We start from the raw sequence: 13,552 nt of genomic DNA, 5'->3' as shown, positions 1-13,552 counted from the left end.
ATTTATCTGGTAATGTTAGGCTTATAGGACACAACTATGTTTTTATGTTATATATTTTCTTCAAGTTTGAAATTAAAACGAGTATATGATATTTTGTAATAAAAAACATCAATTTGGGGCTTCCCTGGTGGCGCAGTGGTTGAGAAGCTGCCTGCCAATGCAGGGGACACGGGTTCGAGCCCTGGTCTGGGAAGATCCCACATGCCGCAGAGCAACTAGGCCCGTGAGCCACAACTACTGAGCCTGCGCGTCTGGAGCCTGTGCTCCGCAACAAGAGAGGCCACGATAGTGAGAGGCCCGCGCACTGTAATGAAGAGTGGCCCCTGCTTGCCGCAACTGGAGAAAGCCCTAGAACAGAAACAAAGACCCAACATAGCAATCAATCAATCAATCAATAAAATAAATCTTAAAAAAAAAAAATCAATTTGACATGTTGAAAAATTTATCTCTGTCACTTTATAGTTATTAATAAGCATATCAATAATGTGGTTGAGAAATGTTTTTCAAAAAAGATGAGGAGAAAATCATTTAGCAGCCCCACTGTGCTTCCATTTCTATACCTTCTTTTTCCATTTGGGAGCCAAGTTTTATTTGTTTTTTCAAGGTACACCTGCAATTCTGAGCATATCATTTCTTGAACAGGAAAAGGTTATTTCCATGTAAGGTACTTGCACAGAAATACTAATCTCCCTATATTTCACTTCTCACTCCCCTCTCCCCGTTGTCCGGGATTAAAAGATGTCAGATGAAATATATTCTTGAATTTAAAAGACCTGTTTGCCAGTCTGCAAACTGGAATGAAAAAGTCTGCAAAACTAGAATGCAAAACTAGAATGAATGACTTGTTACAAATAAACAACATTAGTAAGATTAGGAAGTCTACATTGGCTATCCTCCATGAGGTAATAAACTACTGTATTTCACCAATTCTAAGACAATTTTATTCTAAGACACAGCGTTACGTTATGTCTCACCAAGAAAAAAAAACAAAAACACTGCCAATTCAACTATAACACGTCAACAATCAAAAGATGCACCCTGATTTCAGGGATGTAAGTATGAAAAAGTGGGCATTTTGGAATCAATAAAATATGGCAATACCATAACTAAAAATCTACAATCTTGTCCAACCTGATTACTTGAAGTAGAGTACCTTCAGCTGGTTTGAACATAAATGGAAGGAAGGATACATAAACATTTTCAGTAGCACACCTTTCATTTATTGACCTATGTAAAAAAAATAATAGGTCTAAAAAAGTCAGAACAGTAAAAGAATATGCAAAAGGGTATATCTGTTTCTAGAAGGCTATACAAATATGCAAAAAGGAATAAGTTATTTTTTTGCATGTCTTTTTGTTTTCCAAATTTTTTTCTCCCAAACTTCATTTTCAATGATACAAATGACTAAGGACCAGTTTAACAAATCAACTTTATGTATATATTACATGCTTTGGAATATAGATAGAAAATGTTCCCCAAAAGTTGTTCAGAAACTTCTCTATTCACAATATGAACAAGAAAACTGTATAAAAGAGGGGGAAGGAGCACCTTTTACGAATTCTGAAGCAGAGTAAAGATGAAAAAAAAAAGATCCATGTAGAAAACGGAAATATTTGTTAAAAAAACAACAACAACAACCCAAAACATCCAACGATAAACCATAGCGAATTAATTCTTCCAAGGAAAGTATGAGGTAGCTTTAGCCTCATAATTAAATTTACGGCAGCTTGGAAGGTTTTCGTTTTTGTTTTTAATGACTAATCTTGCTTTTGTCACTTGGTGACTTAGAACTACCTGGGGAATCCAGACAATATGCTTACTTTTCAAATGTTCACAATTTTAAGGCACGCAATTCATCTAAAATGATGTGGTGTTCGTGGGTTTTTTTCTTTATATTGTGTTGGGTTCTTGCTGTATCACCTTAAAATACTTTTTCAAACTCTTGGTTATAAAAACTTTCCATATCAAGTCTGCCATTGCAATGACAGCTGCGTTGGAGAGTTACCAGCCTGAACAATAGTTCATCATGTCATTGGAGTAGAAAGAAAAAAAGGAACTCAATGATAGTGTACCTTAGAAAATTCTCCAAGCAGAGTTTGTCAGTTACTCAGTGGGCTGCTTCATTTTTCCCCAATCTGCTACCATGAATTATATTACAGGATGCTACAGCCATAAGTCTTTCCAGAACCCATTTTATGGTGCTTATGAAAACCATCACTCTTGATAATAGCCTAAAAACATTTACACTCATTCAGAACTTCATGAAAAATCCAGCTTCTCTTCAAGTAATTTTCTAATACTGTCTAAATTGTTCATGTCCCAGTAGACAGAGTATGTAATTCTTCGCCAGCTCACAAATTCAAACTTTCCGATGGTGAGCAGTGACTAAGGAGCTTCTGGTTTCCCTTCTCTCATCATTCTGAATTGTGCTCTGAAATTTCCCCGGTCCTTCTTTCCTTTTGGAGACCCTGAACGCACTTTTCACAGTTTTGAGGTCTGCCTTCAACAACTTTTGTTCTCTTAAAAAGTGCTTGCTCTTGGTAAAGGCTGAGTCCTCCTTGGCAATGGTTCATATGTGGTCTTGACCTTGCTCTGTTAGGTTAGCACCTAGACTTGGAAGGGTGGGTTGCTGTTCAGGGGTTTTGTGCGGCTTAGTGTGTGATTCACTTCTGGGGCCACGGGAGTCCTCTCTTCCACCTTGGATGCCTTTAGGTTTCTATAGCCAACAGCCTTCTGGGAAGACGAACACATTTTGCAAGGCACACTAGTGTGAGAATGCAGTGCTCGGTCAAGAGGCTCAACTGCAGTTCAGACTAATGTTCCAGGCTTTGAGTCTTCATGCCAAAAGAGCCTCTGCTCACTATTCTCCAGGCTGTCTTCCAGCCGGTTTCCATCTGTATTGTCCAGTTGACCGGTCTCTGTGTATGGTCTATGAAAGGAAACCAGAAAAGTTACAACTTGACATTTTTGTTCCCAGAGTACAAAGATTACTATACTCAAAGATGTTAGTAGAAAACACTGTTAAGAAAATTATCCAAAACTTGGAAATAAGGCAAGGGATGACGATGTGTTTTTTCAACGTCCTACTGGAACATGGTCTAACAGGCCCATGCAAGGAGTATTTACTTCTCTTGACAGACTTTTGTCTAACTTACATTTACCATGGATGAGGACCCAGACTGCGTTAAGTTACATGTTGACTTGGGGGTTTTTGTTTGGAAGAAATACAAATAATAACTTCTGTCTAGTAGGAAGATTACAGGCATAGTTTTATTGCCCTGTAGGATATTAACTGGTTTTGTATTGAACTGAGTAGTCTCATCTCAGTCCTCTCCCTTTCAGTGTGTGGAATTCAGTCTCTTGAATTATCTGGGAACCAGCTTTAGCATTCTGTTAGTTCTCTCATGAATGAGTTAAATCAATCTTCGACATATGCTCATGTGTGAGAGTTGTATTTTTGACTTCTGAAGTATTTTTGACAGCTACACTTTAAGCAGTCTTCAAATTAAGGGAAATATACTAGATGTTTTTCTCAGAAACAAAGGAATATACTTAAAGGGAGGCGAGGGTACCTTGGGACATATTTTACATCCCTAGGGTGTACGGGTCAAGTGTAAATTGGAAACAGCATCACATAAAACAATCACAGGCCCATTTGGAAAGTACATCCAAAAAAAGGCATCCTACTATACAGACTATTCCAATAAGCAAAACCTCATTCCTGTAATAGTAGGTTAGACTAGGTTAGAGAGTTAGTAGCTTTCTTTTTATTTTAAACTTCAACGTCTTTTAGTACAGGTGAATAAAAAGTCCTCTGGAAAAGAGCTTTGGAAATAAACACTACGCAAAACCAGATATTTAGTGTTTTTTTTCTAATATAAAAACAAAAGCAGATTTCTGTAACTTCACACATCAGTCAGAACAAGCAAAACTGCTGCTATGCAAGAAGCAACACACCGATTTGAGGGACTGTACTTACTACAGCTGGCTACACTTAAAAGAGAATTGAAAACTGTTCTCATTTCTGGAGACACAACCATTCTCCGAGACAGAAGCCCTTGGTTCTGCCTAGTAATAGAGAGTGTTCAATAAGGAAGAGGACAGGAAACGGAAAACAGGAAGTGAAAGAAAAAAAGTTATTTGAAAACACAGTTTGCAGCAGCAGAGCCAGGAATTTGACTATATTACATACGAGGGAGCAGAAGAGACTTCAACATTTCTAATTTTACAAAGTTTATGCTGCTAACAGTTATACTACATCATACGAGGAAAAAAATTTTATTGGTATAAATTTGTAGCTTTCTATAATATTAAGACCTGGACACTCCGAGGTAACAATCTCTAAATAACATGCACTTCATTTTTAAAAACATACTGATCTATGGCTAAGCATTTCAAATCTTCAATTGAAGGGCAGATCTAAAGTTTTTTATCTTTATCTTGAAGCCCAGTTTTTCTCTTATTTTAATAATTACATTTTCATAAAAAATAACATGCAGTTTTAGAACAAATTTCTAAAGCTTTACGGAGGATTGTTATACTTGCCTTATTAATAGGTCAAGTTGAATTGATCAGACTGTACATGATAAAAATAAAATCCTAAATGGACAAATGGGTAGAAATAAGCATTCCCATAATTCTCTGGGATAGGAGGGTACGTTGGCAAATGTTTCTAGTAAGCAGGAGCTTAAAAAATATGCTTTTCAATTTAATTCATTAAACCAACTTACTGGAATGTGTCCTAAGGAAATAATCTAGAATTCAGACAAATATCTTGCACAAAGTATTGTATTTTATTTACAATAAAAAAAGAAAGAAAATTTAAAAGCCATTTAAAATCAAACTATGGGGAACTGTTAATAAAGTACGGCATATTTATTGAGTGGAATATCATGTTGGTTGCATAAAATAAGGTTTAAAGAGTTTTGTTAAAAAAAAATGGGAACACATTTATGTTAGGCTATTAATTAAAAACCTGGGATGTACAATGAAGGGTGCACAATTTCACGTACAATGAAGGATGTAAAATTGTATGTATGATATCATTATGACCATGTTAAAAATGGATACAGAAAAATGGGGGAAATGTGCCAAAAATGTTTCTAGCTACTATCTCTAGATGATGGAATTATGAGTAAATCATTTCCTACTTACTTATTCCTTTATTATTTTCCTAATTTTCTACAATGAGCTCATATTATGTGCACATGTACACATACACAATAGGGGTCTTTAAATAGTTTCTAATTTCCTGTATATCATGCCCCTTCAGACTCTGCTATCAAGCCATGTTGGCCTGGCTGTAATAGATGGACAGACTTTGTAAAAACAGATTGTCTCTAAAAATGTTTAATACTTCCTGAGTCCTATGAAAGTGGTGTTAAGGATATTAGAACTGTCTTATGCCCTGAATGTTTTGTTTTATATCATTTCTAACTCAGTCAACAAAAACGAAAGTGAAAGTATACAAACAGGAAAATTATTTGCAAATGTATTATACAAAATGATTAGAACTGAATTGAAAAAGTTCAGCTCAAGTTTTGGGCCAAAGTCTTCCTGCTCTTAACTCATTTGCAAGCATTATGTACAGAAGTCCAAGCTCTCTGACGTCCTCTGAAGTACATTTTCATTAAAATTCTATTTTGAGCACACCCTTTGTTGAGTTGAGACAATTGGCCTAATATTTCAAGCCAAGAAAAACTTTTGCTAAATATGGAAAAGAAAAACAAGCTTTTGGGGTTGAATTATCTCCAATTTGCTTATAACATTGAGTGCTTTAGTAAGAAACTAACCTCAAATTCACCAGTATTCACCTTTAAAAGTTATTGTCTATGTAAGCCTCCTATGCCTGACGCAATCTGACTTAAAGAAAGTAAAATTAAATTTTCTTAAACAAAAACAAAAAGAAACAGAAAATGCTTTACTTCTTGGCACCAGGGGTACAGATTATATTCTGTGAGAAAGTGATCGAGAAAAATGACCGCTTCAAATTTAACTCCTCCCATGTATGCGAAGAATTGAAAAATGTAATCCAGAGTTTGCCATCTTTTTAATAATCACATTTTATCAAATTGACCTTGTCTATTTCCTCTAAATGTTTGCAAAGAACTACTATGACAGACACACAGGACAGCTGGCTGCGTCTGTTGCTACTTAATGAACATAGGGTCAGACACAAAAAGGCAGCAAATGTTTGAAATCAAGCCCACCAACTGTCTATGAGGAATCTTGGTATGAACAGCCTTTTCTGCCATAGAGATATTTTTCCTGCAAGGTTCCAGAAAATTCTTAACTGGGTACATCAATAGTACAGTTTCAAGTATAGCAATTAAAAAGAACGTTCAGACACAAAATTTAATGTACAGGACTCTAAGAAGAGGGTCAGATTTGAATGAGCTAGACTGAGCACCAGCGAGCTTTTTCTTAAAGGGCCAGATATTTTTGGCTTCGTCGGCCATAAGATCTCTGTTGCAACTACTCCGCTCTGCCCTCATAGTACAAAAACAGCCGTAGGTAACATGTAAATGAATGAGCATGGATGTTTTCCAATAAAAATTTATTTATAAACATAGGTGGCAGCCGGTTTTAGACTATAATTTGCCAACCCTTGAGCTAGATTACTTAGCGTTCATAAAATAAAACTGGATTCCTGAATTCTTTAGACCAGGAACAGGGTACTGAAATATTTAAGCATGCCTTTCTCACCTGCCTGGAGAGGGCAAAGGATTATAGATGTTGCCATAGCAGCTGGTGTAGGAAGAATGTGCCGGGGTCTCGTATTCAGATAGCCCTATAGTTATCTGGGTCCTCCAGTTCCCGGAAGCATTTGTAGAAGACACTAGAAATAAAAATGAAAAAAGACAAAATTAGTGGGACTATTCAAAGTGAGAATTGTTTAGGCCATTTAGAAGTACATTAATCAGCTGTGTGCAGAGTAGAGCTTACAAGCCAATGTTTGGAACCAACAGAGTTCCTATTCCAATTTGGTCACTTACTGACCATGTGACATTGGGCAAAATAGCTTATGCTCTTTAAGCCTTAGTTTCTTTGTCTGTAAAGTGGGGATAATAATATAAATATATTCTGTATAGGGATGATACCAGGATTAAATAACCTAATTTGTGCAAATATTTAGCACTGTGCCTAGCAATAAATGATAACATTATTATTATAAATGTGAATAAAGTTAATTGAAAGACATGCTATAAAAAACTAACCCAAAAGACAAGCCAGAAAAAAAATTCTCATATATTGAAAGAATCTTCCCAGTGTCTCACAGGCTATGGTGGCTGGATAGCTTCATAGGCTTAATTGTAAAGGTAAGATGACAAGTTTGAGTTTTTGGAGACCTTTAGAGGAAAAGCATTCCATACGTTGACTTGTTGAGACTTGCCCGTTCCCCAGCCAAAGGCAATATTGGGCCACTAGCAGCATCAAGGAACATTTTTGCCTTTTAAAAAAAAGTTTTGGGGGTGGGGTAGGGGAGGGAAACTAGTATAGGAAAGATTTCAGGAAGAAGAGATTTAGTTCTTCTGAGGGACTAATCTGTAACAAGACAAGGGCATACACAAAAAGGAATGAAATAATGCCATTTGCAGCAACATGGATGGACCTAGAGATTATCCTACTAAGTGAAGTCAGTCAGACAGAGAAAGACAAATATCATATGATATCACTTCTATGTGGAATCTAAAAAGTGATACAAATGAACTTATTTACAAAACAGAAACAGACTCACAGACTTTGAAAACAAACCTGGTTACCAAGGGGAAAGGTGGTGGGGAGGATAAATTAGGGATTTCGGAGTAACAGATACACACTACTGTGTATAAAATAGATAAACAACAAGGACCCACTGTTCAGCACAGGGAACTCTACTCAATATTTTGTAATAACATATATGGGAAAAGCATCTGAATATATATATATATATATATATATATATACACACACACACACATATATATGTAAACATAAATATATATATGCATGTATAACTGAATCACTTTGCTTTATACCTGAAACTAACACAACATTGTAAATCAACTATACTTCAATTAAAAAAAAATTTTTTTTTAATGGTTAAAAAAAAAAAAAGACAAGGGCATAATTGGGAGCAAAACCCAGTGAATGCCTCATCGCTGGGCGTTTGCTGTCCTGTCTTCTAAAACCAGTCCTGCTCCATGCCTAGGCGGCACAATGCCATGCCAGTCATCCAAGACTCCAAAACCCCGCACTGTTCCTGGAACCTTCCAGCTCTCCTCCATTTCCTGCTCCTGGAGGCCAACCTCTTCCTCTTCTCTCTCACACCCACAAAACACATGTGACAGTATGGGACAAACACATTTCAAAACTCATCTGTGATCCTGCATGCCACAAGGTTTTGACTCAAAGATATAACATTCCCACTTTAAGCTTCCAGGAAGGTTTCATAACTCAGGGGCGTGGTGGTTAGGATGTCTGAGCTGTGACCCAATTCCTACTCTGCCACTTACTAGCTTTGGAGCTCGGGCAGGGTCATTTAAACGCTCTAAGTCAGAACTGCCTCAGCTGCAAGAGTAGAATAATAATAATACCCATAACAACATCACTCATTACATAGAACTGCTGCATACATTAAGTGGGAGAGTACACGTAAAGTGTTGAGCAGGTCGGGCGGCACAGGGTAAGTTGCCAATAAATGGTGATTGTCCTTTCTACTAAAACTGAGTCACCCGGAGAGCGTTTAGGTGGCTGGAAGAGATTACAAAACCCCTGACTAATTCGGCAAATAATCGGAAACTTATCTCTCTATGAGAATGATGCGTGCATGTTATAAAACATTTCTGTAGCTATAAAATGTAGACAGGAATGAGGAAAATTCCAAAAGGGAATTCTGGGAGCACTGATTCCATCCGTCTAATTCCTTAAAACGTGATGCCTTTTGGCCTATGGGGCCAAATCCTGCTGGTATCAGCAAGGTTCACACCCTCACACTGGGTCCAGGAAGTGTTATCTCCATTCTCACCTTTGCCCCAGTCCTGAGCCAACAGCTCGGAATGCTGAAGTTTCTGAGTTACACCTGCTTCTCCCTGGCCTCGCTGTTTAAAGAGGCATTACCCCAGTGCTGTGCCCTCATGACCATCCACATGCATCCCAGCCCTCTTTCTTTGGTTTCTGAAAGTTTCTCATGCAACACCCAGAACTTGAAGGGGAAGAAAGGCATTCTCTAATCAGAGCCACAAATAAGAAATAGCTACAGGAGGCTTTTCCTATGTTAGATGTGGTAATAAATGGGAAAGTCCAAGCAGAAGTCCAAAGTCCTGGACAAATACGAGAACACTAGAACCCAAACAGAAATCTCCACGGAGATGCCTCTTGTCAACAACATTAGGAAACTTTTAAAGGAATACTTTTCACTGAAGATCACGCAATGATTCAGGAATCCCTGAGCTATGTCTCACTAAGGTGTCATGCTTGAAAGAGGGGGCAAGACTCATGACCTCGGTTTTTCATGTGGTTTGAGAATTCATCCATTTCTTAGAGCTTTAATATTGCTTAATTTTCATATATTCCTCTGGCGGCTAACTAGACTGTGAATTCATCCAGGCCAGGAACTGGCTTGAAACTGACTCCTCAGTATCTATGCCTGCTTGTTTGCTGAATAAATGAAACCCATTTAGGCCCCCATTTCCTCTCCTTAAAGTATGCCTAGCACAGCTTGGAGGTACGCAGTAAATCCTCCAGGAACAGTAGTGGAGTTAGGGACCAAAGTCAACACGTGAAGGGAACACCTGTAATCCTCATTATCTTTGAAAGTCCCTTAAATCAACCATAAAGTGGAATACATATGATTACTGAATTAAGACCTGCAAAGTACTTAGAACACTGCCAGGAACAGTGGTTAGTAAATGCCACCTCCTATCAGACTCATTAGAAGCCTTACACAGAGACCTGAGCATTTGGAACGAACTGCCTTTAGATAATCCAATTCCTAGTTGTGAACAGGGAAAGATGTATAACCTTAATGGTTTTCTGCTTACCTGAAGGATTTATGCTATTCTCTTAATATATCAAACCTCAATGCCCTGAACATTTATTTATTTACTTATTTATTTTTATTGAAGTATAGTTGATTTACAATGTTCTGTTAGTTTCAGGTGTACAGCAGTGATTCAGTTTACGTATACACACACACACACACACATATATATACACATATATATATATATAGGTATGTCTATGTGTGTGTGTGTGTGTATATACATATATATATATATATATATATATATATATATATATATATAAAATGTTCATTTTCAGATTCTTTTCCCTTATAGGTTATTACAGAATATTGAGTAGAGTTCCCTGTGCTATACAGTAGGTCCTTGTTGGTTATCTATTTTATATATAGTAGTGTGTATCTGTTCATCCCAAAGCCCTGAACACTTTAAAGAGATGTGACTGTCAATGGAAGGCCTAGAAAAGATAAAAATATATGAAAGCCCCTAACCCAGGGCAGCACAGAGAGTAGGTGCTCAATAAATGTTTGCTGGACTTGAATCTGTGGCTCTACCCAATGGCTACCACTCTCCTGACCTTGGGTCCTGGTCTCATGACCCTTGAGGGGAGTGGTTTGGGGTAGGTGGGGAACATGAGGTAAATGAAATCTGGATAACAAGTGCCTCCGCAGTATTCTTACCTGAAGAGTAGGAAGACGCTCGGCTGCTTGGAGAACAGGGTACCTGCAGCCCGGCAAAGCCCAGGCTTCTCTGTGATCCCCTGTCCGAATCAAAGCTAGTCTGTGTGCTGTGGCCCTGCTCCTTTTGCCCAGAGGCCCGCTGGTACCAGCCACGCAGGTGCTCTGCCACTAAGGCCTTGTGGATGTTCTTGGTGATGTGCTCTGACTTGGCAGCAGCCTTCCTCGACAGCCGGAGAGTTGCATACGGGTTATGGGGCACCCGCTCGACCTCGTCTTCATGACACGACCTGCTGTAGTCCCTTGGGTGGTCATATCCATAGTGCGCGGAGGACCGGTAGGAAGGATTGACACTGTACTGTCCTTCAGTGTCGTTCTCGTACACGTAGCCACCGCTGTAATAGAGATCACACTCTGCATATGGCGTGTACCCGGCAGTGTAGTAATTGGAAGAAGGCTGCTCCTGACTCTTTGAGTAGACGCCATTCCTCACACTATCCTTTTGTGCTAGGTTGGGCATGCTTCCTGAATTTGAAGTCGAAACGTTCTGTTTCTTGGACCTTCTCCGACCCCTGGAGCGAGTGTCCAGAGTTTGGGTGGTGTAACAGGGGCCGGCCACAGGTGTCACGCAGTAATACTCTGTGCTTGACTGGCTGGTATAGGAAGACCCGTCATCCAGGATTTCTGTGCTGCTGCTTCTTTGGGATTTGGAGAGGGAGGGAAATGGCTTATCGTGGTCCATCTCAGAGAGCAGATGAGACTGGGACTCAAGGCTTCCACTCCGCTGGCGGCAGTGCTGAGATGAAGATTCGGGTCTGAAAGAGGAGGAAGCAAACTTGTAAAAGACAAACGAGGAAAGGAGGACCGAGGGAAGGGAAAAGGACACCACGTCGAACGATTTAATAGCTCCTGAACTGCACTAGGATTTTTAAGGTTTCCAAAGCTGAACACACAACAGAAGCCACTGGGTTCACATGGTCAAAATGAGAAAAGAAATCGATTCTGTCAATTGGGCATTCCACATCCTTCCTTGACAATAGGGAAGATAAACTGATGCTGTATAACCTACATCAAAGCCTAAGAAAAATTCCACATGTCTTTGGAGGGTTCTTTCTTCCAACAGGATAGCAGGATACATAGACTAGGGTGAACGCAGCATTTGTTGGGGAACAGAGTCTGGCTTTGACATTGGAGACATCCGGGTTGAGTTACGGCTCCATCATTTCCCAGCCGTATGAACGTGGACAAGATATTTAACTAATCTCCCTCCCTCCTCTGTAAAATGAGGAAAAAAACAGTATCTAGTATCTCCAGTCAGACTTGTTGTGGGGACTAAATAATATAGTGCATATAAAATAGCACGGCCTTCAGTAAACACTTCAAAATGTTGCTACTGTCATTATCTTCATCCTCACCATTGAATAACAAATGGTAATATCCAGTTGGAAGAATTAAGGCACAAAAAATCCAGTATCTACCCAAACCACGTACATTTTCAAGCGCATTTTCTTGGCTCACATATTTGAACTGTTAAGTGCATAAAAAGTGTAGAGCCGTAAAATAAAGTCCCGCTGCAGAAAGTGATTAAAAACACAGTGAAGGGACTTCCCTGGTGGCGCAGTGGTTAAGAATCCACCTGCCAATGCAGGGCACACGGGTTTGAGCCCTGGTCCGGGAAGATCCCACATGCCGCGGAGCAACTAGGCCCGTGCTCCACAACTAATGAGCCTGCGCTCTAGAGCCCGCAAGCCACAACTACTGAGCCCACGCGCTGCAACTACTGAAGCCCACGCGCCTAGAGCCCGTGCTCTGCAACAAGAGAAGCCACCGCAATGAGAAGCCTGCGCACCTCAATGAAGGGTAGCCCTTACTCGCCGTAACTAGAGAAAGACCACGCGCAGCAATGAAGACCCAACGCAGCCAAATTAAAAAACAAACAAACCACAGTGAAGTAAAACAAAACCTTAAAGCAAAAGTCAACAGAGAGAAAGCAACTGGAATGAAGCCCTCTTACTGCAAGTGGCTGCTGCTGTAGGCATTCCGGGTGAGAACAGGTGTGGTGGGCACGCTTCGCCCTCCCTGGGGCCGCCTCTCCAGAGTTTTGTAAGGACTGCTGTGTGTCGACAGCATTTCTCTGTGATAGTAAAAAAAATAAAAAAAAAATAAAAAAAAAAGAATTCAGGAAATGAGGAGCCACCTAACATTTCTGGCAAACTTGTTATAAGCTGATTAGAAACTTACTGGAGGGGGGAGGGATAAATTTGGAGCTTGGGATTAACAATACACACGACTATATATAAAATAGATCATCAACAAGGACCTACTGTTGAGCACAGGGAACTCTACCCAATATTCTGTAATAACCTATAGGAGAAAAGCATCTGAAAGAGAAGAGATATATGTATATGTATAACTAAATCACTTTGCTGTACACCTGAAACTAATACAACATTGTATATCAAATTACTCCAGTACAAAATAAAATAAAAAGAGCCTGCTGTATAAAAAGATAAATAAAATAAAATTCAAAAAAATAAAATAAAATAAAATAAAAATTAAAAATAAAATAGATAACCAACAAGAACCTACTGTATAGCACAGGGAACTAACTATACTCAATATTTTGTAATAACCTATAAGGGAACAGAATCTGAAAAAATTACATCTAGGTACAACTGAATCACTTTGCTGTACACGTGAAACTAACACAACATTGTAAATCAACTATACTTCAATTAAAAAAAAAAAAGGAAGGAAACTTACTGGAAACTGAAGGAATGGGAACATAAAGAGATAATTGGGAAAACTGTCTTTGTGGCTTAGTATCCTGGTGCATCTTAGATGAGTCTTAGGGGAAGCACAAGTGATGTGACT

General features: G+C 38.9%; 1 protein-coding gene across 4 annotated transcripts in view; it reads right to left on the bottom strand.

Moving 5' to 3' along the window:
• Positions 1-1,412: 1,412 nt before the first annotated feature.
• FRMD4B (FERM domain containing 4B) overlaps positions 1,413-13,552 on the bottom strand; it is a 347,769-nt gene continuing 335,629 nt past the window's right edge. For 3 of the 4 annotated variants that reach the window (XM_082346172.1, XM_082346169.1, XM_082346171.1), the window contains 5 exons: positions 12,693-12,812; positions 10,682-11,493; positions 6,706-6,838; positions 3,980-4,068; positions 1,413-2,929 (listed from right to left, as the gene is read on the bottom strand). In XM_082346172.1, coding sequence (XP_082202298.1) covers positions 2,814-2,929; positions 3,980-4,068; positions 6,706-6,838; positions 10,682-11,493; positions 12,693-12,812 — 1,270 coding nt within the window. In that variant the 3' untranslated portion in view covers positions 1,413-2,813. The remainder of the gene's footprint in view (positions 2,930-3,979; positions 4,069-6,705; positions 6,839-10,681; positions 11,494-12,692; positions 12,813-13,552) is intronic. The other variant, XM_082346170.1, reaches the window with a different exon arrangement.

The sequence above is a fragment of the Balaenoptera borealis genome (genome assembly GCF_965194805.1).
Source record: "Balaenoptera borealis genome assembly, chromosome: 12".
NCBI lineage: Eukaryota > Metazoa > Chordata > Mammalia > Artiodactyla > Balaenopteridae > Balaenoptera > Balaenoptera borealis.
This window is presented reverse-complemented; position numbering and strand designations above follow the sequence as displayed.